Genomic DNA, 27,431 nt, shown 5'->3' on the forward strand with positions numbered 1-27,431 from the left:
AAAGTGTTTTGAAACATTTTATAATCATTTTTCTGAATTCTTTCTCAGGCATTTCCAAGGCTTGCTCTCCTTCCAGAATGGAGTCTAGGTCTACTTCTAGGTCATTTGTCTCAGACATTTTATCTTTTTTCTGGCCATGTGCTGATATGTTCATCTGCTTTTGCTTCTTGGACATGTTTAATGTTTCTCTGTGGCCTTAATACTTAACTGAGTATGTGTTTTGGTAATTTTTTATGCTTTCTGATTGCTTCCAGGAAGATGTGATCAGGATGTGTGCTTCCCTTTTCACTTTTCTTATTGCATAACTCAGAGTAACTTTCACAATTGTTGTCTGTTTCCCTGGTATATGACAGTTGGTATTGGTTCTTGCCTGGGTTTTGGTGTTTTATAGAGTGTGATTGTAGCCTGGCTATATGGCAGCAGTTGCTGACTCTTCTTGTGTAATATAGGGAGACAAAGAGTCCTCCAAAAGCAGAAGGGGGGGGCATATAACAGCAAAACGACACCAGTGGGGGAAAATGAAAGACAGAAAAAAAAAGACTGAAAAGCAGCACCAACAAAAACAAGACTGAGTACGGCAGTCTCTAATCACAAGGGAGAGGAGGGAGAGAAGAAAAAGAAGGAAAACAAAAATTAAGAAGAAAATCTATAGGTTAATATGAATATGACTTTAATGTCCTCTTTTCAAGTCCCCGCCTTCAAAGCTGCCCGAGAGATTCCATGATGCCAATGTTGGTTGTTATGCTCCAATCCAACCTTTGGCTTGTTTTCCCTTTAAACTCTCTTTCCGTCCCTTCAGCCCTCTCCTTCTCTTTCCCATGATAAAAAACAGAACAAAAAAGAAACACATAGTAAAAATTCATGGCCTCTGCTTGGGCTGAGTATCTGTGTGCATGCGTGGCAGAAGAACCCATCAGTGGTGAGGGTGGGGGGTGGCCACTCGGCTCAGGCTCTCACTCTATTCACCAGAATAAAGGTGGGCAAACAGGGAACATGCCAATTATCAGATACCAAAGAAAAAAAGAAAATCAGAACAAAGCAAAACTGACAAAGTATATTGTCCACCTTTGTCCCAACGTTCCCGTGGTGATTTTCCATGGTTTTTCTGCTCCCCCTGTTTCGTCTTGCTGCTTGGTCTTGCCCAGGATGTCGACTCGGTCCTCCGAGCTCAGCCCGGCAGATTTAAAAGTATGCAATTTTTTTTTACTTCAGCTCCAAACTCCACAAGCTATAATCCTTCAAACCTTTAAAATATTCCTATCTCTGTGGTTCCGAGTTTTTGAGTTCTGCCCTGGATCTTCTTTTCCTGGTATTCTGTTTTATTGCTGACAGCGAATTTCACTGCATCTCCACCCTAGCCACCATCAAGCCCCATCTCCCCTGATATTCAACATCATATATTTTTGTTTTAAAAAATATTTTTGAGTGTTTCAGACAAAAGTCCACACAGCAAATTAGGTTCCCATTTAATATTTTTATGCAAATTGTTCTGTGACATTGGTCACAATTTTCACAATGTATCCATTCTGCTTGTTCTGTTTCCACTGATCTAGCTTCCCCTTTTTGCCTTGTTGACCTTTGGTCTCATATAGTTGATTGTTCAAGGGATCATATTACTCAGATGCATTATAAGCCAATCTGTTATTTGGCTGAAAGGTATAGCTTCATCCAGATATAGTTTCATTTCCAAGTTCAAAGAATATCCAAGGGTGATAGTCTTGGGGGGTTCATCCAGTCTCTATCAGTACAAGAAGTCTGGCTGTTTTTATGAATTTGAATTTTGTTCTGCATTTTTTTCTCCCATTCTATCTAAGACCAGCTATTGTGCCCCTGGTCAGAATGTTCAGGGTGGTATCTGGTCACCACCCAGAGTTTCTGGTCTGAAGTTGGAAGAGTCCATGTTTTGTGTGGGGCATTAATAGTATGGGCCACTTTTTTCATTGAATCTCTGGTTTCCTTCATTCTCCTTTATTCCATATGAGTAGAGTCCAATATTTATATCTTAGATGACTGTTTGCAAGTGTTCAAGAACATAGACAGTACTCACCAGTCTAGGATGTACAACACCACCTTTATAAATCATGTTATGCCAGTTGACTAAGTTGTCCCATAAGACCATGATCCTAAGATTTTTACCCAATAAGCAAATCCAGTAAGTTGTTTAAATATGTATAGGAGTCTCTATAACTGTACCCACTATATGCTTTAGCATATATATGGTTATAGATGCAGCATACAAAATATGCACATATTATGCCCACACATAAACTTATACATGCAGGCACATTTATTCACCTATGTCTTCCTATATACATATAAGGGGGCTTCAAAGGAAATTTCCATTATCTTTTTTAGCTTTTTATTATGATTTGAGTGAAGGCTTACGAAGAAAACCATCAGTTTTACATTCAACAAAGCATACACTCCATTTTATCTCAATAATTGCAATCCCCTCAGTGTAATATCACTTATCTCACTTCATCTCCGTATTTGTTTTTATTCCTTCTTCTTTCCCTACCTACTCTGAACTTTGTCCTTGGATAAATGTTTCCCTTTTGATCTCAAATGATTGACTATTCTTTTTTTTTTTTTTAATTTTTTTAATATAAATTGACAATATTTACAAAGAAAATCATTAGCTTTACATTCAACAAATAATACAATTTGTTTTATTATTTTATTTTTATTGCAGTCTCAATTATTGCAATTCCATTGAGGTAAAAACAATTTCTCCACTTCCTCCCTATGGTTCTTATTTCCATTCCACCCTCTTTTCCATACCTTCTCAACTTTGTCCTTAGGCAAATGTTGCCCTTTGATCCATGGTAAGCATATCTTACTAGTGTTGTTGTCCTCCCCATATACCTATCTACTTCTTAGCTGAAAATTAGGCAATGACGGTGAGTTCCATTCCAAACCTAAATGACAGTTTAGGGCCATGGTGTATTTCTGACAAGAAAACACACTCTATTTTTAAAAAAATAATTTTGAATTTTGTTCCACATTTTCTTCCATTTTATCTGGGGCCTTCTAATGTGATCCCTTTCAGAGCAGTTGATAGTGGTTCCTCAAGTACCATCTAGTCCTTCTGGTCTCAAAGTCCTGGTGACTGTTGTTTTAATGTTCCTTTGGTCTGTTGGACTAGTTGATTTCAAGCATCTTCAAAATTTTACCACTCTTCTTTCTTCTATACATGGAGAGATCGATAGATACACCTTAGATGACCATTCATAAGCTTTTAAGGTCCCAGTTGCTACTCACCAAAATAGGATGTATAACATTGTCTTTGTGGACTATGTTATACCAATGGACCATAATGTCCCTGAGACTATAGTCCTGAGCCCATAGGCTTAGCATTTCATTGCCTTAAGATGTTTAATATTAACTAAGATGTTTTCATCATTTTATCCCCTGTATGTTCCACATAGTGTGACACAGTGGGATAATGCACTAGACCACAAGGTTGTTTTGAACCACAAGGTCAGCAGTTCAAACTCACCAACTAATCTTTGTAAACCCTATACAGGGTTGTTATGATTCAGAACTGACTTGATGACACTTAACAACAACAGTGTTCCACTACATTCATAGATGTGTTGAAGCAATGAAATACCCATGTACAAATATCCTCTTTCAAATTCTTACATATTTGTAGAAATACTCCCATTATCCCTTTCATAACCCATTCGACCTGTATCTATCCATATATCTGTACACAGAACACTTTTGTTCCAATGTGGTATATCTATAACAGTGTTTACTTCCATTCCCTTAAACAACCTGTCTTAATCATTCTTCCACCAACCTCCCTTTTCTTGAATATTGCCATCCCTGTTACCCAAATTAACAAGTGTCTACGCACTAGTCAGTGAATTACATTCCTTTCCCTCCAACCTTCCCTCCTACCCCTGGTAGCCATCATAGAATGTTTCTTATACCATGAAAACCTTATATAGAGTTTTAAATTGGTGGTCTCATACAATATTTGTCCTTTTATGATTGACTAATTAAATTAAGCATTAGATTCTCTAGGTTAATACATATTATGAGGTGTTTCACAGATTCGTCTTTATTCTTCAACATCACATAATATTCTGTTGTGAGTATGGGCCTAAGCTTGTTTATCCATTTTTCCACTGATGGGCATTTAAGTTGTCTTCATCTTTTTGCTATGGTGAATAGTGCTGTGATGAACATTGGTGTGCATACATCTGCTTGTGTCATGGCTCATATTTCTTGTGGATATATACCAAATAGAGGGATAGTTGAGCAATATGGTATTTCTAGCTTCAAATTTTTGAGGAAAGGCCATATCGTTTTCCACAGTGGTTGCACCATTTTAAAGTACCACTTGCAATAAAGGAGGGTCCCAGTCTCTCCACACCCTCAACAGCATTTGTTGTTTCTGTTTTTTTTTGTTTTGTTTTATTTTTTAACTTTGTTATGAATTCTGAGGTAGCATGGTATTTCTTTGATTTGCATCTTTCTAATGACTAATGATCATGGACATTTCTTCATGTTTGCTGCCCGCCAGAATTTTTTTTTTGGCAAAGTGTCTCTTCATGTCCTCTGCCCATTTTTTAATTAGTCTGTTTGTCTTGTTTTGGAGAGTTGTATGTTTCTATAAATTTTAGAGATTAGGTGCTTGTCTGATATGTCATTGCAAAATTTTTTTCCCAATCTGTGAGATCTTTTTACTCTTTTTGCAAAATCTTTTGATGCACTTAAGATCCTAATTTTTAGTAGGTCCCAGTCCTGGTGTGGCACTGTGGATTAATGCGCTGGACTGAAAAGTCAGTTTGAACTGCAAGGTCTGTGGTTCAAGCTCACCTGCCACTCCTTGGAAACCCTATGGGTCACTATGGGTCAGAACCGACTCAACAACACTTAACAACAACAGCAGCAGCAGTCATATATTTCATTTCTACTGCTTGTGTGTTTTTAATTATGTTTGACAATCTGTTTATTTCATGCATCAAAGCCATTAAGTTTGTCCCTATTTTTACATTGAGTACCCTTATATTCCTAGGTTTTACATTTCAGTCTTTATCCCACATTGAGTTTATTTTTCATATGGAGTGAGATGCAGTCTTGTTGCTCCTGCAAATGGATTTCCAGTTTTGCCAGATTATTTCTTCCCTATTTAATGTGTTTTGGCCTTTTGTCAAAGATCGGTTGACTGTATGTGCATGGATTTACTTCAGGGTTCTCATTTCTGTTACATTGATCAGAAGTGAACCAGTAAGATATCACCAGAATATTGAACACTGAAACATTAGCAAAAACACCAGAATATACTCAGATAAAGTGCTGGAAGATGAGCTCCTCAGGTTAGAAGTCACTCAAAGTACAAATATGGAGGAGCTGCCTCCTCAAAGTAGAGTTGAACATATTGAAGAAAATGGACTAAAGCTTTTGGGACCTTCATTTCATGATGGAGCTCAACTCAAAATGAGGAGAAACTGTTGTAAAAGTCCATTAATAAACTGTTGTAAAAGTCCATTAATAATCAGAACATGGAATATAAAAGTATGAATCTAGAAAAAAATTAGAAGTTGTCAAAAAATTAAATTGAATGCATAAAGTTTGATATTCCAGGCATTAGTGAGATGAATTGTACTGGTATTTTCCATTTTGAATCTGAAAACCTTGTGGTTTACTATGACGGGAATGACAAATTGAAGAGGGATTTCATTGCATTCATCAACAAAAGGAACATTTCAAGATCTATCTTGAAGTATAATGCTGTCTGTAATAAGATATATCCATATATCTACAGGGAAGACCAGGTAATACCATTATTATTCAAATTTACAGAACAATCACTGAATCCAGTGATGATGAAATATAAGAATTCTACAAACTTCTTCAATATGAAATTGATTTAACATGCAGTCAAGATGTAATGATAATTACTAATGATTATAATGCAAAGGTTAGAAACAAAGAAGAAGGCTCAGTAGAGGGGAAAATATGGTCTTGATGATAGAAATGATGCTGGAGATCCCATGGTAGAATTTTGCAAGATTTTTAAACAACATAAAAGATGACTTACATGTGGATCTCATCAGATGGAAGACACAGAAATCAAATTGACTATATCTGTGGGACGATATGGTGGAAAAGCCAAAAAAGGTTAGGGGCTGACTGTTGAACAGACCATTAGTTATGCATACACAAGCTCAGGCTGAAGTTGAATAAAATTAAAACCAGTCTACAAGAGGCAAAATATGACCTTTAACGTATATCACCTGAATTTAGATATCATCTCAAGAACAGATTTGATGCTTTAGCTATAAGTGACCAAAGAACAAAGGAGTGAGGAATAGCATCAAGAACATCATACAGGAAGAAAGCAAAAGGTCATTAAGAAGACAAGAAACAAGGAAAAGATCAAAAGGGATGTCATAGGAGACTCTAAAATTTGTTCTCCAGCATAGAGATGCTAAAGTAAATGGAAGAAATGAGGAGGTAAAACAGCTGAGTAGAAGACAAAGCCAAATATTACAATGAAATGTAAAAATATATGTAGTTAAAAACCAAAAAGGTAGAATATATTCAGAATTTCTCAAGTTGAAAGACCTGAAGAAAAAAATGAATCTTAAGGTTTCAATACTAAAGGATTTTATGGGCAAAATATTAAATGATGCAGAAAGCATTAAAAAAAAAATGGAAAAGAATATGCAGTTACTGTACCAAAAAGAAATGGTCGATGTTCAAACATTTCAAGAGGTAGAATATGATCAAAAGCCAGTGGTTGTATACTTTCACCATACTTATTCAATCTATATGCTGAGCAAATAATCCAAGAAGATGGATTATATTAAGAAGAACACTGGGTCAGGATTGGAGAAAGACTCATTAACAACCTGTAATATGCAGATTATTCAACCTTGCTTGCTGAAAGTGAAAAGGACATAAAATACTTACTGATGAAGATCAAAGACCACAGCACCTCAATGTAAAGAAAGCAAAAATCCTCACTACTGGACCAATATATAACATCATAATAAATGGAAGAAAGATTGAAGTTGTCAAAGAATTCATTTTGCTTGGATCCACTATCAATACTCATGGAAGCAGCAGTCAATAAATCAATGGCATAATACATTAGGCAAATCTGCTGCACAAGACACTGCTAAAAAAACAATCAAATATAGGTTGGAAGAAGTGTAGCCAAAATGCTTCTTAGAATTCAGGATTGTGCGACTTCACCTCTCATCCTTTGGACATATAGGAGAAGGACATTAGGCTTTGTAAAGTAGAGGATCAGTGAAAAAGAATATGACCACCAACAAGGTGGATTGACACAGTAGCAATAACAATGGAATGAAGCATAGCAATGTTGAGGATAGTGCAGGACCAGGCAGTGTTTTCTTCTGTTATGCATAGGGTCATTATAATTCAGAACCAACTTGACAGCACCTAACAACAGCAATAACATAGTCCTAGGTTTTACATTTAGATGTTCAATCCACATTGAATTTGTATATGGTATGAGATATGGGTCTTATTTCATTTTTATAAAAATAATTTTCATTTTGGAAGCACTATTTGTTGAAGATATTATCTCTTCCCCATTCAATGTGTTTTAGACTTTTCTTAATGATCAGCTGACTCTATATGTATGTATTTACTTCTGAGTTCTCAGTTCTGTTCCATAGATCTTTGTATCTTTCCTTGTAAAAGTACCAGGTTTTTTAGTCTTGTATGACTGAGTAATAGATTTTGAGGTCAGCGAGTGAGAAGGCTCCAACATTGTTCTTCCTAAGCAATGTTTCACCTATCCAAAGTCTCTCTCTTCCATATAAAGTTTGTGACTGTTTTTTCATCTCTTTAAAGAATGACGTTGGAATCTGAATTGGAATTGCATTATAATTATATCTATAGATTGCTTTGGGTAGTGTTGACATTTTCCCAATGTTAATCCTTTCTATCTATGAACATGGCATATTATTATTCCATTTTTGTATGTCTTTTGTTTTCTTATTTTGTACTTTTCCTTTTATAGGTCTTTTGTTTCTGTGGTTAGATTTATTTATTCCTAAACATTTCATCTTTTGGGTGGCTCTTGTAACTGGTGTTGTTTTCCTGATTTCCTTTTCAGAATTGTCTTTATTAATGTAAAGGACTTCAACTGTTTTTTGTATGTTGATCTTGTACCTGCACCTTTTCTGAATCTTTCAATCAGTTCCAACGACTTTCTTGCTAAGTCTTTGGGATTTTCTGTTTATAGGATCAAAACATCTGCAAATAGAGAGAGTTTTACTTCTTTTCTAGTTTGGATGCCTTTAATTTCTCTTTCTGGCTTTATAGCTATCACTAAGAATTCCAACACAATATTGAATAGGAGAGATGATAAAGGACATCCTTGTCTGGTCCTGTTCACAAAGGGAATGTTTTCAGTTTCTCTTCATTGAGAGTAATGTTGACTGTTGGATTTGTATATATGTCATTAATTTTGCTGATAAATTTCCCTTCTATTCTTATTTTGTTGCATGTTCTATCACAAATGGGTGTTGAATTTTGTCAGATGCCTTCTCTGCATCAATTGATATGATCATGTGGTTCTTTTCCTTTGTTTTATTTATGTGGTGGATTGTGCTTATTGTTTTTCTAATATAGAACCATCCCTTCATACCTGGTATGAATCCCACTTGGTCATGATATATTATTTTTTGATATGCTGTTGAATTCTATTGGCTATGATGTTGTTGAGAAGTTTGGCATCTATGTTCATGAGGGATGTTGTTGTAGTTGTTATGTGTCATCAAGTAGTGTCCAACCCATAGTGATCCTGTATAGGGTTTCCAAAGAGTGGCTGGTGAGCTTGAAAAACCAACCTTGCGGTTCAAAATGACATTTCAGTCCAGCTCATTAACCCTCAGTGCCACACCAGGACTCCTCATGGGGGATATTGGTCTATAATTTTCTTTTTTAGTGACGTCTTTACCTGGCTTGGTAAAAGGAATTATGCTCACTTCATAAAATATATTTAGATATTTTTCCATCCTTTTTTATGTTCTAGAATAGTTTAGTAGAATTGATATCAGCTCTTATCTAAATGTTTGGTCAAATTCACCAATAAAGCCATCTGGGCCTGGACTTTGTTGGGAGGGTTGTTTTGTTTTTTGTTTTTGTTGTTGTTATTTTTTAATGACCTGATCAATTTTTCTTTTGTTGTAGGTCTGTTCAAGTTTTCTACTTCATTCTGTGTTAGTTTAGGTGGGTTGTGGTTTCTAAGAATTTGTCCATTTCATCTAGCTTTTCAAACTTGTACAAATTCTTCCTAGTATTGTTATTTTTATCCTTTTTATTCCCCTTGGTTCTGTTAAGACCTTATCCATATTATTTCTTATGCATGTTATTTGCATCTTTTCTATCTTTTCTTATTTTATATTTGCCCAGATTTATTGATTTTATTAATCTTTACAAAGAACCAACTTCTTGTGCAGTTTTTTCCTATTGTTTCACTGCTTGCCATTTCATTTATTTCTGCTCTAATCTGTATTATTTCCTTCCTTCTGGTAACCATAGGCTTACTTTGCTTCTCTTTTTCTAATTGTTGGAGACATTTAATTAATGTGTTAATTTTGGTCCCTTCTGCTTTTTGGAAGTGTGTATTTATTGCTATAAAGTTTCCTCTAAGCATCGATTTTACTGTTTGCCAAAGATTTTGATATGTTGTATTTCCATTCTCATTTGATTCAAGGAATTGTTTTATTCCATTTTTAAAAATTTGTTCTATTACCAAGTAGCTTTTAAGTAGGGTGTTATTCAATTTTCATGTATTTTCTTTTCTTTTACACCTTGCTTTTCCATTTTATATAGTTTAAAAATTATTCATTATAACATTTAAATATTGTGTGTTTTGCTTTCTTAACATAGGTCTGTTTTCCATGGTCAAAGGAAATAGAGGATTGAATCTATAGTTTCTAAGTTAAACGTATGTGTATGAATATAGCATTATGATTCAAAATATTTTTTCCTTTGAATACAGTCTTTCATTTACCTCTTATCAAAGTAGAATAGTAATGAATACTTTAGCAAGTCCACCTTCAATTTCCAAATCAGAAATAACCAGACATCTTTTTTCATTCTGTGCTCTGCATTTATCAGAAAAGGGTCATAACAAGTAACCAAACAGATAGCAAATATTTAATTTAAAAACAATTCTCAGAACATTTTGAGGACAGTACAAATTCAACCTAATAACTTCAATGATCTCCAAGCAAAACATCAAGAATTTCAGTTCCAATTTTGGTATTAACTTGCTGTATTATATCTTATTTCTAAGAGAGAGAGAAAAAAGAAAAGAATGAAAAAAGAGGAAAAAAGTAAACTGGCATGGATATTTCATTTTGTAGGTATATTGATACACTTAAGCTGGGCTTGCGAGAAATGATTTTGTTGTTATAACTAACTATACAGATAATTTTATTAAAAATAAAATTCTCCTGAAACACTGCAAAAATATAACCAATAATATCTCATTTCTTTGGATTTCAGAACTTATTGTTTTGTTTTTGTTTTCCACCTGCAAAATCAGAGGGGTGATTTATGACCAAAATAATGCTGATGATAAAACCAGAGGGTGAATAATGATATATACCATGACGATCTTATTGGTGGTTATAATAATGATAATAATAAATATTTATTATGTACCTCTGCTTTACTAGGCATTTTATAGATATTAATTCATTTACTCATTGCACCAACCTAATGGGACATATATTATCTCCACTTTCACAAATTAGGAATCTGAAGCTCACAAAAGTTGTATGTCAAAGTCACAGAGAAAGTAGTACAATCAGAGTTAAAATCCATGTTTTCTGGATCTGAAACTTTAATCATTGTTTGTCAATCTTTTTTTTTTTTTTTCTTAATTTCTGCCGCATTTTCAGTAGCATAAAGAAATCCTCAATTTTCCCTCTGCAATTCTAATATACTTCAAGGTATTGAAAATGAGTACATTACATTATTTTCTAATTTTGCATCTATCTACATCTTCAGTATTATCGTATAATTATATAATTAGATTTTAATTACCAAAGACAATTATTGAATTACCAAAGACAATTATTGTTGTTGAATTACCAAAGACAATTATTATTGATAGTTTTAGTGTTAAATATAACTGGAATATTAATTAATCAGAACCTACACTCTAATTAACTATTTGTATGACCATAGTTGCCTGATCAAATAAAGTAAAAATCTCATACAACTTTTCCCAATGGAATAATTTGAAAATTAATGTCACATATTAAAACCATGAATATTATGGCTTGAATTCTCTTGTGAATAAATACATTAAATTGAAAACATAAACTGTTGTGGGTTTTTCCCCCGCCAATATCCTCAGGTTCAATGCCATCAGCATCACATTGTCCAACAACCCCAGATCATCCACTCTCCACACTATCAACAATCCCATTCTACTCAGCAAATCCAAACCATCACAGAAAGTGATTCAATTTCTACAAACACTGGAAATGAACTGTGCCATGGTGGATCAAGCCATATACATGAACAGGTAAGGACAATCAGCTTATCAAACTGAAAAACATTCTTATAACTTTTTTTACCACTGTATAGGTTATTGTTGTTATTGTTAAGTGTCGTTGAGTCAGTTTCAACCCATAGTGACCCTGTATATAGGGTTTTTTAGGAGTGGCTAGTGAGTTTGAATCGCCAACTTTGTGGTTCAAACCGACTTTGTGGTCCAGTGCTTTATCACACAGTGCCACACTAGGACTTCACTGTAGAGGAACCCACATTAAAGTTTCATTGATATATTAAGGTATAATGTTTAGCTATAACATTTTAAAACATATTTATCTACCTCCTCTTGGCAGACAAAACAATTCAGGTCCATGAATACATTAAACCTATAAGGGAAGTTATGAGCAGATTAATGAATAACTTGTGGTGCTGTGGGATAAAGCATTGGACCACAAGGTTAGTTTGAACTACAAGGTATGTGGTTCAAACTCACCAGTTGCTCCTTTGGAAACCCTATACAGGATCACTATGAGTTGGAACTGACTCAAAGACACTTAGCAACAGCAACAGACTCCTAGTTGATTCTTGGGTTCCTGGTATGGTGTTGTAGAATAAGCACTAGACTGTCAACCACAAGGTTGCTGATTCAAACCTACTACCTACATTTTGTAAACCTTATACAGGGTCACTATGAGTCGGAAGTAGCTAGACAACACTCAATATAAAAGCTAATTCTTAGTTTAAAAAGGAATCTTACAGTTGTCCAGCACTAAATATTTTCATGGGGTATTTTATTTAAATGAACAATAAATTGCAGATAACTTTATCTAGGATAATCATAATGGTCACACTTCACAAATTAGTAATATCTTCCTTGAAAATATGCTGCTTTAACTTAGGTCAAAATATGAATACATTCTACTGTGTCAACAAAATAGAAACTAAGACTCAGTTGCTAAGGAGAAATCTCCTAGGAAACAATCCTCGGTGACTAATTTATGTTTTGAAGACTTTAGAATCTTGTAAACAGATGCTATACAAGTGTTAAAAAAAAAAAAATAGTTTCTTATATCTTGCTTAAACTACCAATGATATCTAGAACAATGGGGAATCAGATATCCTTGGCATTCTTCAGATCTTTTTACCACTAGGGAATAACTTGCTCAAATTCACATTTCTCAGAGACAAGTCTTATTAAAAGATAAAAGAAAAAGAAATCGTATCCACGTAAGGACTTGATTTTGTATTACATATACATGATATTATTTCCAAGGGTTAAAACCTTGAAATATACCTTTGACTAGATTAGACAAAAAGGACCACTAAATATCTAAAATTCGTGAGGTTTTTTGTTTGTTTGTTTTTCATTTTGAAGAAGTCTAAAATTGTCTTAAATCTGAATACTTAACATGAAAATATTGGCCTCTGGAATTATACTAAAATATAGTCCAGAGGGTGTTTAATTTCTTACATTAAATGAACTATTAATAATAATAAAGTCATTTTTATGTTAGATTATTTGAAATTGTCATTGTTATAGGTCAAAAATTTTCAAAATTGTTCAAATTTGAAATATCAGCAATTTCATATGGCTCAATCTAATACTCAACTTTGTTTTCCTTTTGTGTACTCATCTCTAAAATAGAGATTTATTATATAATTCTCAGTGTTATTATAAGGATAAGGTGCTTGTAAGATAAATGCTGTACTGCTAACTACAAGGTCAGTGGTTCAAACTCATCAGCCACTCTTTGGAAGCCATATATAGGATCACTATGAATCAGCATGGAGTCCTGGTGTGGCGCTGCAGGTTAATGTGCTGGGTTGAAAGTTGGTTTGAACTGCAAGGTCAGTGGTTCAAGCTCAACAGTACTTCCTCAGAAACCCTATACAGGGTCGCTACAGGTTGGAACTGACTCAATAGTACTTAACAACAATGAATCGGAATCGACTTGACAGCACTTAACAATAACATTAACAATGTTAAGCATTTATCACAGTTGAGTGCCCATGGTAAGAACTCAACAAACAATTATTACTCATTTGTAGTAATAATAACTATCCATAAACATGTGATAAAGCTTCATACCAGATTCTGTGAGAAGTACAAAAGTAAGTAAGACATGGTCAAATTTCCGATAGGTGCTTACTGCAGTGTAGAAGGGAAGTGACAAGGACATAACCATAGACCTTGCAGTTCAAACTGACTCTGCAGTCCAGCGCATTAACCCACAGCGTCACATCACGACTCCATGGTATTACACAGAGATACAATAGTAGGAAGAAAGAATCGCATAAATGAATTATGAATTTGGAAAAGTATATATTGGTTTTCAGAAGCAGTAGTTTGGTTTGTATGGCATGAAAGTCATGTGTTTGGGGATACTAGTGTGTAAGGCTAACATGATTCATATGGCAAGATAATGAGATCTTTGAATGTTAACTTAAAACAATTGGACTTTATTTGATAGGCAATTGAGACTGAGTGAAAGTTTTGAGTAGGAAAATGTTATTGTACCTATGTTTTAGGGGTTTAACCCTAGCAGCTTTGTGTAAGATAGTTTGGCGAATTGACTCATTTTCTTCTCATAAAGAAAGACCAGATGGAATCCATGTCCTTATTGTTCAGAATAATTAAAAAAACAGCTGCAAACCTACATTGACAGAGAATTGTCAGAGATTCAAGCCAGAGTCAAATGAGGACTTGGAACAAGGTATATCACTGCTGATGTCAGATAGATCTTGGCTGAAAGAAGAGAATACCTATGCAAAGGCTTTCAATTGTGCTGATCTTGACAAGCTATGAATGACATCGCTGAGAATGAGTATTCAGAAACACTTAATTGTGCTCATGGGGAACCTGTACATAGAACAAGTGGCAGTTTTCCAAACAGAACAAGGGAATACTGAATGGTTTAAAATTAGGAAAGGTGTGTGCCAGGGTTATATTATTTCACCATACTTATTCAGTCTGTTTGCTGAGCAAATAATCTGAGAAGCTAGATTAAATGAAGAAAAACTTGGCATCAGGATTGGAGGAAGAATCATTAACAACTTGCAATATGTAGATGATACAGTCTCGCTTGCTGAAAGCAAAGAGGACTTAAAATATTTACTGATGAAAATCAAAGACCACAGCCTTCTATATAGGTTGAACCTCAATGTAAAGAATATAAAAACACTCACTATTGGACCAATAAACAACATCCATATAAATGGAGGAAATATTGAAGTTGACTTCATTTGGCTTGGATCAACACTCGTGGTAGCAGCAGTCAAGCAATCAAACAGCATATTGCATTTGGCAAATCTGCTGTACAAGAACTCTTTAAAGTGTTGAAGATCAAAGATGTCAGTATGAGGACTAAGGTGCACCTGACCCTAGCCATAATGTTTCCAATGACCTTATGTGCATGTGAATAAGGAAGACCATAGAAGAACTTATACATTTGAGTTATGATGTTGGAAGAGAATTTTTAAAGTTCCATGAACTACGAAAGAATAAACATATCTGTGTTGGAAGAAGTACAGCCAGAATGCTGCTTGGGGCCAGGTTGGACAGATTTTATCTCTCATACTTTAGATATATTATCAAGAGGGACCAGTCCCTGGAGAAGGATATTATATTTGGCAAAGTGGAGGGTCATAGAAAAAAGGAAGAACTTTAAGGAGATGGATTGGCACAGTGTCAGTCGTAAGGGGCTCAAACGTAGCAGTGATTGTCAGGTTAGCATAGGACTGGGCAGTCTTTTATTCTGTTGTGCATAGGAGTCACTGTGAGTCAGTACCCATTCGATGATACTTAACAACAACAACATTGTTCAGAAACAAGAACTGAGATTCAAAGAGGTTAAGTTACTTGTAAAAGCTTGCACAGCTTGTATTTTATGGATCCAGGATTCAAATATAAATAGTTCCATTCCAGAGTCCATTGAATAGCCCCCTTTGAATTTGGGTTAGTTGTGTAGAGAGTTCTTGGCCAAGAATGTAAACAAAATTAGAGTACTACATCAGTAGTTTACCACTGAGGAGAAAGTGGTGATATAATAGAAAGTGTACTAACTTTAAGCAGGAAGACCTGGATTCCAGTTCTAACTTTGCTCCTTTTTAACTATGTAACTAATCAGTAAGTACTAAAACTCTCAGCAACATATCCATCTATAAAATTTGGATAATAATGTCTCTACATCACAAGTTGAAATGAAAATATATGCCAAAAGCACTTCATAAAATGTTAAGTGTACAGTAGCAAACATTGCCATGGGAAAATATTTTCAGAAATATATGAAGGGCTATTTTATTAGTCTAAGTATAAAACTCAAGCTAGAATAATAACAATAGAATGGAGTGAGGAACAGTTGTCAGAGATAAGAACAATATCAGAGGATTAAGAATCTCGCCCAGTGGCAATAGTTGTTGTTATTAGTTGTATTCTAGTAAGTTCCAACTCATAGCTACCCTATGAACAACATTCTCACAATTGTTGTTACATTTCAGCCCATTGCTGCTGACATTGCATCAATCCATTTAATTGATAATCTTCCTCTTTTTTCTCTGAATTTCCATTTTACCAAGCATGGTGTCCTCTTCCAGGTTCTGGTTCCTCCTGATTACATATTTAAAGTATGAGAGATGAAGTATCGCCATCTTGGCTTCTAAGGAGCATTCTGGATGCACTTCTTCCAAGACAGATTTGTTTGCTCTTCTAGTAATCCATGACATTTTCAGTATTCTTCTCCAACACCATAATTCAAATAAATCAATTCTTCTCCAATCTTCCTTATCCATTGTTCAATTTTGACATGCATATGATGAAATTGAAAATACCATAGCTTGAGTCAGGTGCCCCTTAGTTCTCAAACTGATATCTTTGATGTTAAACATTTTAAAGAAGTCTTTTGCAGCAGATTTTCCTAATGTCACTTGATTTCTTGACTGCAACGTCTGTGAGTGTTGATTGTGGTTCCAAGCAAAATGAAGTCTTTGACAACTTCAATTTTTTTCTCCACTTATCATGATGTCATTTATTGGTCCAGATGTGAGAGTTTTTGTTTTCTTTACACTGAAGTGCAATCCATACTGAAGACTGTATTCTTTGATCTTCATCAGTAAGTATTTTAAGTACTCTTTGCTTCCAACAAGCAAGGTTTTATCATCTGCATATCACAGATTGTTAATGAGTCTTCCTCTCATCCTGATGCCAAGTTCTTCTTCATATAATTCGGCTTCTCAGGTTATTTGCTAAGCATAAAAATGATTGAATAATTGTGATGAAAGGATACAACACTGGCATATTACTTTCCTGATTTTAAAGTATTCATTATGCCATTTTTCTAATGACTGCCTGTTGGTATATACTCAGGTTCCTCATGAACACATTTAAGTGTTCTGGAATACCCATTATGTTATCCATTGTTTATTTTGATCCATAGAGTCAAAATTCTTTGCATAGTCAATAAGGCACAAATATACATTGTTATGGTATTCTCTGTTTCCAGCCAAGATCCATCTGACTTCAGCAATATTCCTTTATTCTGCAACCTCTTCTAAATCCAACTTCAATTTCCAGCAGTTCCCTGTCTATACACTGTTGCGACCATTTTTTAAATTATCTTCAGCAAAATTTTACTTGCATGTGTTATTAATGAATTATTTCTGCAATCTGTTTGGTCACCTCTCTTTGGAATGGGCACAGGTATGGATCTCTTCCAATTGAGTGACCAGGTAGCTGTCTTCCAGATTGCTTGACATAGATGAGTGAGTGCCTCCAGTGCTGCTTCAGTTTGTTGAAAGATTTCAATTTGTATTCTGAAAATTCCTGGAACTTTATTTTTCACCTGTGTCTTCAGTGCAGATTGGTCTTATGCATTCTGTGCCATCAGTCCTTGGTCATATGCTACCTATTGAAATGGCTGAACATGGGCCATTTCTTTTTGGTGCAGTGAGTATGTATTCTGTCTTTTGACACTTTCTGCACCATTCAATATTTTGTCTATAGAATCCTTCACTATTTCAGATTGAGGCTTGAATTTTTTCTTCAACTATTCAGCTTTAGAAATGCTGAGTATGTACTTTCCATTGGGTTTCTAACTCCAGATCATTGCATATGTCATTATATACTTTCTGTTCTCTAGTTGCCATTTGAAAATTTCTGTTCAGGTCTCTCATTTCATCATTTCTTCGATTTGCTTTAGTTTCTCTATGCTCAAGAACAAGTTTCAGAGTTTCTTCTGACATCCATTTTTGCCTTTTCTTTCTTTCCTGTCTTTTTAATGACCTTTTACTTTCTTCATATATATTCTTGATGTCATCCTACAAATCTTCTAGTCTTCAATCATCAGTATCTAATGCATTAGACTAGTCTTGAGATTGTCTCTAAATTCAAATGGGATATATTCAAAGTTATATTTTAGCTCTTACAGAGTTTTTAAAAATTTTTTCTTCGACTTCAGCTTGAACTTGTATGTGAGCAATTGATGATCTGTCTCAAAATTTGCCCTCCCTTTTTTTTTTTTTGGTGTGATGATATTGAGCTTCTCCACTCTTTTTCCCATAAATGTAATCAGTTTGATCCCTATGTATTCTATTTTGTGAGGTCCAGGTGTTGATAAAGGTGTTTGCAATGGATAAATTGTTGGTCTTGCAAAATTCTGTCATGTAATCTCCAGCATTGTTTCTTTCACCAAGGACATATTTTCCAAATATTGATCCTTCCTCTTTGTTTTCAGTGTTTACATTCCATTTGCCAGTAATTATCTATGCATCTTCATTGCATGTTTGATCAGTTTCCGACTGAAGAAATTGGTAGAATTCTTCAAAGTCTTCATCACTTGCTTTAGTATTTGGTGCATAAATTTGAATAATAATGGTCTTTTTTGTAGGTGCATGGATATTATCCTATTATAGACAGCATTGTACTTCCAGATAAGTCTTGAAATGTTCTTTTGATGATGAATGTGATGTCTTTCTTTTTCAATTTGTCTTCCCATTATAATAAATCATATGATAGTCTGATTCAAAATGACCAATACCCATCAATTTCAGCACAGCAGTGCCTTAGATGGGAGTCCTGGTGTGGCGCTTTGGGCTAATGCATCAGACTGCAAAGTTGTTTGAATTGCAAGGTCGGTGGTTCAAGCTTACCATCTGCTCCTTGGAAACCCTATACAGGGTCTCTATGGGTCAGAATCAATTTGACGACACTAAGGCTTTCTACTCCCGTAAAGATTTACACCCTCGGAAACCCTGTACAGGGTCGCTATGGGTCGGAACTGACTCGACGGCACTTAACAACAATAACAACAACAACTATAACAATGGGTAGGATATCAAAACTTATGCATTCCGCTTTACTTTTGACAATTTCTAGTGTTCTTTGAGTTGGGTAACCAATATATTATTTTTTATATTATTATTCATTCTTTCCTTGAACATTTTTATTTTGCCTTGTTAAAGGTTGTAGATTGTTATGCGAATATTTTTTTATCTTTTTCAGTATTTTATGATGATAAAAGTTGAGGTGCTGCTGAAAATATAGTAGTGCCCTAGGATCCTTAGAGTTAGTAATTTTATTTGTATAGAAGTCCTGGTGTGGCACTGTGGATTCATGCACTGGACTGCAAAATTGGTTTGAACAGCAAGGTCAGCAGTTCAAGCTCACTTGCCACTCCTCAGAAACCCTATACAGGGTCACTATGGGTCGGAACTAACTTGATGTCACTTAACAACAACAAATGTACAAAGAATTGGATTCCTATTCATGGTGAGAAAGGAAAAGATAACTTAGTTTTTACCCATGGAAAAAAACAAAAATATGTCCACTGCTGTCAAGATGATTCCAAATCATAGTGACTCTATAGGAAAAAATAGGGCTTCCCCAAAATGTTTTCAAGATTGTCAACTTTACAGAAGCTGACTGCCACATTTCTTCCATGGAGCAGCTAGAGAGTTCAAACCATTAATTCTTTAGCTAGCACAGCAGGTTCAAACCATTTACTTTTCTGTGAACACTCAATAGCTCAGTCACTGTGCCACTAAAACTTCCTCCATTGACAACAGAAGGCACAGAAAGAGAATTTTCTCATCTAGGCTCTTTAGTGATTATGTATTACCTGTGGTTATGACACATGGGTGGCAATCTCTTTAAAAGCAAATAGAGTTCAGGGAGTCATCAAAGCAAGCAATCAAATCCCCTCAGGGCAAACCCCCTTCCAAGACTTAAACTCAAAGGGAATATATGAGCAGGCATGTAATCTTTCTGATAACCATGTTGGTCTACCAATAAGGGGAAGTGGGGAAAAAAACAGCAATGAAGCTGTGAGCTAAGTCCGAACATGTTCAATTAGACTCCTGTTAATCTGGATTGTGACCTGGGTGGCCAGCAGTGTAGCGAGACCTGGGGACTCCTGAGCCTATGGGCAGGGACATAGTCACAGAGGACTAGAGCAGAGAGTGAAATATCCAGCTGATGTGAAGTGAGGAGAGATGTACAAGAATGCCCATACTTGCAGATAGTACGCATTTGACCTAACTTCAATAATTGGATGATCAGTACTAGATTAGAAGAAGAAAGAAGATGAAAAAGAGTGTAATCTGCTACAATTTGGTGAACTTGACCTATACTTATAGATGTAATAGCTTAAACTAGGGAATGAATCTTTACAGCAAGGATCATTCCCACCCCCTCGGTTCACAGGGTTGACAGGGATGGGCAAATTAGACATTGGCTACCCAAAATGGGGGAGGCAACAAAGGCATGAAATGACTGGCTTACAAGTTTTCAAGAGGGAGCTTAGTTTCAGAGGGTGTGAGGGAAGGTAGAATCTCCACTGAGTGGTTTCCAACCTGTCTAGATGGAGCTGGTGAAAAGAGATGGGGATAAGACTCTTGTGGTTCAATAGTGAATAATTGCTATCAGGACTGATTATGAATGTTGCCAATATAAAGGTAGATGTTTTGTAGCAAAAGGAAGGAGTGGTTGATCTTGCATCCCAGGAGTAGAGGACCCTGAGACTATCAAGGGAGAAGAGTGGAGTGCAGGACCCTATCCAGAGACGCAGCAATGCCAGAGATGGAGGCAAAGATGATGACATGAAGAGACAGAGTGGCTGAGGACTCTGTACTCAAGGAGAGAGAGGGGCTGTGTGCTGGTGGCCAGGGGGCTGTCGTGCAGGATATACCCTTTGGTTGTTTGAATGGGTATATATTCCTGAGTGTTTTGGTGTTAAAAAAAAAGCAAGCGGAATTGACTTAAATTGTTGTTGTTGTTAAGTATTTTGGTGTCAGTTCAGACTCATAGCAATCCTGTATAGGGTTTCCAAAGAACATCTGGTGGATTTGAACCACCAGCCTTTAAGTTAACTGTTCAGTGTGTATCCTATCATGACTAAAATTAAGTTCTTTTAAAACTAAAAGTTGGCCCATTTTTGTAACTTGTATGTAAAATTGAATTGCAATTTTGAGACAGCATGATAAAATGGGAAGGTTTTTCACTTCAGGCAGATCAGGATTTATAATCTGGTATTGATGAGCTGCTTGCTTAGGCAATTAAGATGATAAGTCTCTTCACCTCTTAAAGGGGGAGAATCATCTTAATTCAGTGTATTCTATGATAAAATTAATTAATGTATTGAGTACCTAGAATAATGCCAGATACATAGCAGATGCTCAAATGAATGTTTGTTTCTTGATATTCTTCCTCCTCAATCCCCAACTCACAAATATTTCAAAGTGTTAGTATAAGTAATTGGTTGCTATTAATATGTTATTTTTAGATGTAATGAAATCACTTAAAAAGTGTTTTTCTTGGGAAATCAGGGAAACAATACCATTAACAATAACCACCCAGGAAATGAAATATTTAGGAAGAACACTACAAAACACTACTACAAGAAGTAAAAGAGATTTTAAAAAATGGAATAATATAGAATGCTTATGGATAGGAAGACTAAAATTTGAAAATGTCAACACTACCCAAAGCAATCTATAGACATATTACAATCCCAATCTAGATTCCAATGGCATTCTTTAAAGGAATGATAAAACTTATAGATAACTTTACATGGAGTACTGCTGTAGGATAAGCACTGTACTGTTAACCAAAAAGTCAACAGTTCAAACCCACCAACCACTCCTTAAAACCCTATACAGTGTTGTTATGAGTCAGAACAGACTCGACAGCACTTAATAACTTAAAAACAACTTTAGATGCAAAGGAACAAATCATGGAGAAGTAAATCATTACTTAAGTAGAAGAACAATTGGAGATCTCACACTCCCTGATCTCAAAATCTACTACTACACAGTCTGGTACTGGTACAATAGATACCTAGATCAATGGAACAGAATTAAGAACCCAGAAAAAAAAATCCATGTACTGATCTTTCAAAAAGGGCCAAAACACGTTAAATGGGAGAAGAGATAATCTCTTCAACAAATAGTGCTGACAAAACTGGAAATCCATTTGCAGTTTCCAAGATTCATATGTCACACCATATACAAAAACAAATTCTGTGGATTAAATTACTAAACGTAAAACCTAGAATTATAAAAATCATTCATAAAAAATAGGGTCAAACTCAGGGGCTTTGATATATGGCATAAATTCACCACAAAACATAGCTAAAAACATAATCAGTAGAAGACAAAATAGATGACTGGGACCTTCTAAAAATAGGACACTTATGTGCATCAAAAGATGGAGCAGTTGGGGACTTTAGAAACAGAGAGGGAGTGTGCTGACGATCAGGGGGCAGGCTTGTAGTGTATACCCTATGGTTGGTTGATGATGCATGGAGGAGAATGTAACCATGGCAATGAAACAATATACGATAGGATGAATGTAAAACTAATGTTCTCCCATGTAAACTATCACATAATTCACAATAAAATATTAAAAAAAAAAAAAAGATTTCACCAAAAGAGTAAAATGACATTCCACAGACTGGCAAAAATTTTTGCCTAACATACCAGACAAGGAACTAATGTCTAAAATCACAGAGATGCTAAAGCAAATGGAAGAAATGAGGAGGTATAAAAGCTGAACAGAAAATTTCAAAGGTCAGCTCGAGAAGACAGAGTCAAATATTACAATGACATGTGCAAAGATATGGAGTCAGAAAACCAAAAGGAAAGAACATGCTCAACATTTCTCAAGCTGGGGGAAGTGAAGAAAAAAATCAAGCCTTGACTTTTGTTATTGAAGGATTCTCTGGGCAAATTATTGTATGATGCAGAAAGCATCAAAAGAAGATGGAAGGAATACTCAGAGTTACTGTACTAAAAGGAAATGGTTGGTGTTAAACTGTTTCAAGAGGTAGCACATGATCAAGAGCCAATGATACTGAAGGAAGAAGTCTAAGGTGCATTGAAGGAATTGGCAAAGAACAAGTCACCAGGAATTGGTGAAATAAAAATTGAAGTATTTCAGGAAAGTGAGGCGGCACTGGAGCCACTCAGTCATCAATGCCAAGAAATTTAGAAGACAACTATCTGGTCAACTGATTGGAAGAGATCCCTATTCGTGCCCCTTCCAAAGAGAGCTGACCAAATGGAATGCAGAAATTATCAGACAATGTCTTTGATATCCCATGCAAATAAAGTTTTACTACAGATAATACAGAAACGGCTGCAAACATACTTTGATAGAGAACTTTCAGAGATTCAAGCTGGTTATCTAACGAGGGATATCATTTTGATATCCGATGGATCTTGGCTGAAAGCAGAGAATACCAAAACTATGTTTACCTGTGCTTTATTGACTACACAAAGGCTTTCATAGCTATGGACAACATTGCAAAGTATGAGTATTCCTGAACACTTAATTGTGTTCATGAGGAATCTGTACATGGACCAAGAGGCAGTGGTTTGAACAGAATATGGGAACACTGAACGGTTTAAAATTAAGAAAGGTGAATGACAGGGTTATATTCTTTCACCATACTTATTCAACCTGTATGCTGAGCAAATCATCTGAGAAACTTGGTTCTATGAAGAAAAACGTGGCATCAAGATTGGAGGAAGACTCATTAACAACCTGCGATATGCAAATGATACAACCTTGCTTGCTGAAAGTGAAGAGGACTCAAAATACTTACTGAAGAAAATCAAAGAGCACAGCCTTCAGTATGGATTACATCTCAATGTCAAGAAAACAAAAGTCCTCACCACTGGACCAATAAACAACATTCTTATCAATGGAGAAAAGATTGAAGTTATCAAGGCCTTCATCTTCTTGGATAAACTATCAACACTCATGAAAGCAGCAGTCAAGAAACCAAATGATATATTGCATTAGGCAAATCTGCACAAGATCTTTTTAAAGTGTTGAAGAGCAAAGATGTCAGCTTGAGGACTAAGGTGTGCCTGACCCAAGTCATGGTATTTTCAATAACCTCATATGCATGTGAAAGCTTGACAGTGAATAAGGGAGATCATAGAATTGATGCATTTGAGTTATGGTGTTGGAGGAGAACATTGAAAGTACCATGGGCTGCCAAAAGAACAAACAGATCTGTGTTGGAATAAGTGTAGCCAGAGTGCCTTTGGAGGCCAGGATGGCCCAACTTTGTTTCTCATACTTTGGACATATTGTCAGGAGGGACCAGTCACCAGAGAAGGATATCATGTTTGGCCAGGTGGAGAGTCAGAGAAAAAGAGTAAGACCCCCAGTGAGATGGATTGGCAAAGTGTCAGCATCAATGGTCTTAAGCATGGCAACAATTGTGAGGTTGGCCCAAGACTGGGCAGTGTCTTGTTCTGTTGTCCATAGGGTCGCTATGAGTCAGTATCCACTCGATGGCATTTAACAACAAAATCAACACCTCTACCTACAAGAAGAAGACAACTCTATAAAAACTGGTGACAGGACATGAACAGACACTTCACCAAAGAAGACATACAGGTGACCAACAAGTATATGAAGAAACATTGGCGATCATTAACCATTCTTGTTGTTGTTAAGTGCCATCGAGACCCTATATACATTTTTTGAGGAGTGCTTGGTGGGCTTAAACTACCCACCTTGCAGTCCAAATCAACTTTGCAATCCAGGGCATTAACCTGTAGCGCCACACCAGGATTCCTCGTTAACCATTGGTGGTGGTGATAGTATGCCGTGGAGTTGGTTCTGATTCATAGTGACCCTGCATAAGATTTTCTGAGGCTGTAAATCTATACAAGAGCAGAAAACCTTGTCTTTCTCCTGGAGAACACCTGATAGTTTCGTACTGCTTCCTTAAAGTTAGGCATCTGAGTCTTAACCACTACACTACCAGAGTTCCTTGTTGTTAGGTGCCACCAGGCCAATACCAACTCATAGCGACTCTATGCACAACAGAATGAAACACTGTCCAGTCCTGGGCCAATCGCTGCTAAGCTTGAGCCCATTGATGCTACCTCTGTGCCAATCCATCTCATTGGAGGTCTTCCTCTTTTCTCTAAACCTTCACTTTACCAAATACGATATCTTTCTCCAGTAACTAGTCCCTCCTGACAATATATTCGAAGTATATGAAAGACCATCCTAGCTTCCAAGGAGCACTTCTTCCATCACAGATGTATTTGTTCTTTTGGCAGTCAATGGCACTTTCAATATTCTCCTCCAACACCATAACTCAAATGCATCAATTCTTCTACGGTCTTCCTTACTCAATATCCAACAGTTGCATGCATATGTGGTTATTGAAGATACTGTGGCTCCCAGAGCAAAATAACAATGAGATATTATCTCACTCCAGCATTCATAACAAAGTTAAAAAAAAAAAAAAAAAACAGAAAACAGCAAATGCTGGCGAGGGTGTGGGTGTAGAGACAGGGACCCTCCTACATTGTTAGTGGGACTGTAAAATGGTGCAGACACTATGAAAAATGGTATGGCACTTCCTCAAAAAGTTGGAAATAGAAATACCATATGATTCATGTATCCCAATAGCGTAAAATGGAGACAGCCCTAAGTGCCCATTTATGGAAAAATGGGTAAACAAACTTGGGTACGTACACACAATGGAATACTATGCAATGTTGAAGAATAATGACAAATCAGACCTCATAATATGGATGAACCTGAAGGACATTATGCTGAATGAAATTAATCAATCATAAAAGGACAAATATTTTATGAGATCACTATTGTAAAAACTCTAGAAAAGGTTTTCATGCTATAAGAAACATTCTATGATAGCTATGAGAGTGGGAGGGAAGGAAGAGTAATTCACTGGCTAGAGGGCAGACACATGTTAACTGTGTATTTTTGACACAATTTATTAATGGGATGGCAATATACAAGAAAAGGGAGGTTGGCAGAAGAATGATGAAGACAGATGAAGAAACAGGGAGGTATATAAGGACTAAAAGGGATAGAGGTAAATACTGCTATATATACAACATTGGAACAACAGTGTTCTGTAGGTAGATGCATGTGAGGGAAAGTGGGAGTATTTCACAAATATACAAGGATTTGAAAGTGGATATTTGTACATGGGTATTTCCCTTTGCTGCAAGCACACATATGAATATGGTAGAACATACAGGAGACAAAACGATGAAAACTCCTTCAATATTATCAAATATCTCAAGGCAATGAGTTGCTGGGCCAGGGTCTCAGGACCATAGTCTCAGGGAACACCATGGTCCATTGGCATAACAAAGTTCACAAAGGCAATATTCTACTTTCAACTTTGGTGAGCAGTTACTGGGATCTTAAAAGCTCATGAATGGCCTTATAAGGTACAGCTGTTAGTCTCTCCATGTGCAGAAGAAAGAAGAGTGATTTTAAAAAAAATGAAGATTGTTGGAATTAACTAGTACAATGGACCAATGGAACATCTCTGGTGTCCAATTATCACTATCTACTACTATGAAAGGGATCGCATTAAAAGGTCCTGGATAGAGTGGGAAAAAATGTGGACCAAAAATTAACATTATAAAAAAAGACACAGGAGTTACTAGTCAGAAATAGATTAGAGGATCCTGATACTATGGCCCTCAACTACCTGTTAGGTTTGTAATGGAACTCATCCTTATGGCCCAATTTTTCAGCCAAGCAGAAAGTCAGTTTATAGGGAGAACAACAACACTAGTAAGGCATACTCATCATGGAATGGTCAGTCATTCAAGATCAAAGGGGCATCATTTACCTAAGGGCAAATTTGAAAAGGGATGGGAAGGATGGTGGAATGGAATTAAGAACCACAGTGAGGAAGTGGAAACCTGTTGTTACATAGATAGGCTTGCAATCATTGAGTTGAATGTGCAACTGATGATCTCTGTAAACCTTCATTCAATTCACAATATATTTTTTTAAATGCAAGAAAAATACTTTTCTCAAATCAGTAAGCATTCGAATATTTTTCAAAATTGTGTAAAAAAAAACTGTTTTTATTTTTATTTTATTTTAAACAAGGAGATAATTTAAACAACAAGATGCTTGACTTTAAGGGAAAACTATCTAGGATTCATTTCTTTTAGAGTAATTTACCCCTACTTAAAGACAGAGTGTCCTACATGTAACAACTAGGTACAAAAAAATTTTTTTTTATTAAATTTTCCTTGGTTTAACAATGATAAATGAAAAACATTAAAAATTTCCAATCAAACAAGGTATGCAAGGAGTTTTCACGTTGTTGTTTTTTGTTAAAAAGTGAGAGCAAATAATTTACTGGACAGCCACCACTCATCTGTCAGTTTGTCATACTGTGGTGGCTTGTGAGTTGCTATGATATGAAAGCTATGCCACCAATATTTTAAATAACCAGCAGGATCACCCATGGTGGACAGGTTTCAGATGAGCTTCCAGACAAAGACAGACTGGTAAGAAAGATTGACAAACTATTTCCAAATATTTAGTCACTGAAAACCTTATGAATAGCAGAGAAACACTGTCAGATATAGTGCCAGAAAATGAGCTCCTCAGGTTGGAAGGCACT

At 35.8% G+C, this 27,431-nt stretch overlaps 1 protein-coding gene across 1 annotated transcript in view; it reads left to right on the forward strand.

Annotated features, from left to right (window-relative positions):
- The window catches only part of POF1B (premature ovarian failure, 1B), a 287,784-nt gene that overhangs the window by 157,092 nt on the left and 103,261 nt on the right, over positions 1 to 27,431 (forward strand). The window contains exon 9 of the mRNA XM_006871314.1: positions 11,361 to 11,539. Within this exon, the coding sequence (XP_006871376.1) occupies positions 11,361 to 11,539 (179 nt within the window). The remainder of the gene's footprint in view (positions 1 to 11,360; positions 11,540 to 27,431) is intronic.

Source organism: Chrysochloris asiatica, unplaced genomic scaffold (genome assembly GCF_000296735.1).
Source record: "Chrysochloris asiatica unplaced genomic scaffold, ChrAsi1.0 scaffold00167, whole genome shotgun sequence".
NCBI lineage: Eukaryota > Metazoa > Chordata > Mammalia > Afrosoricida > Chrysochloridae > Chrysochloris > Chrysochloris asiatica.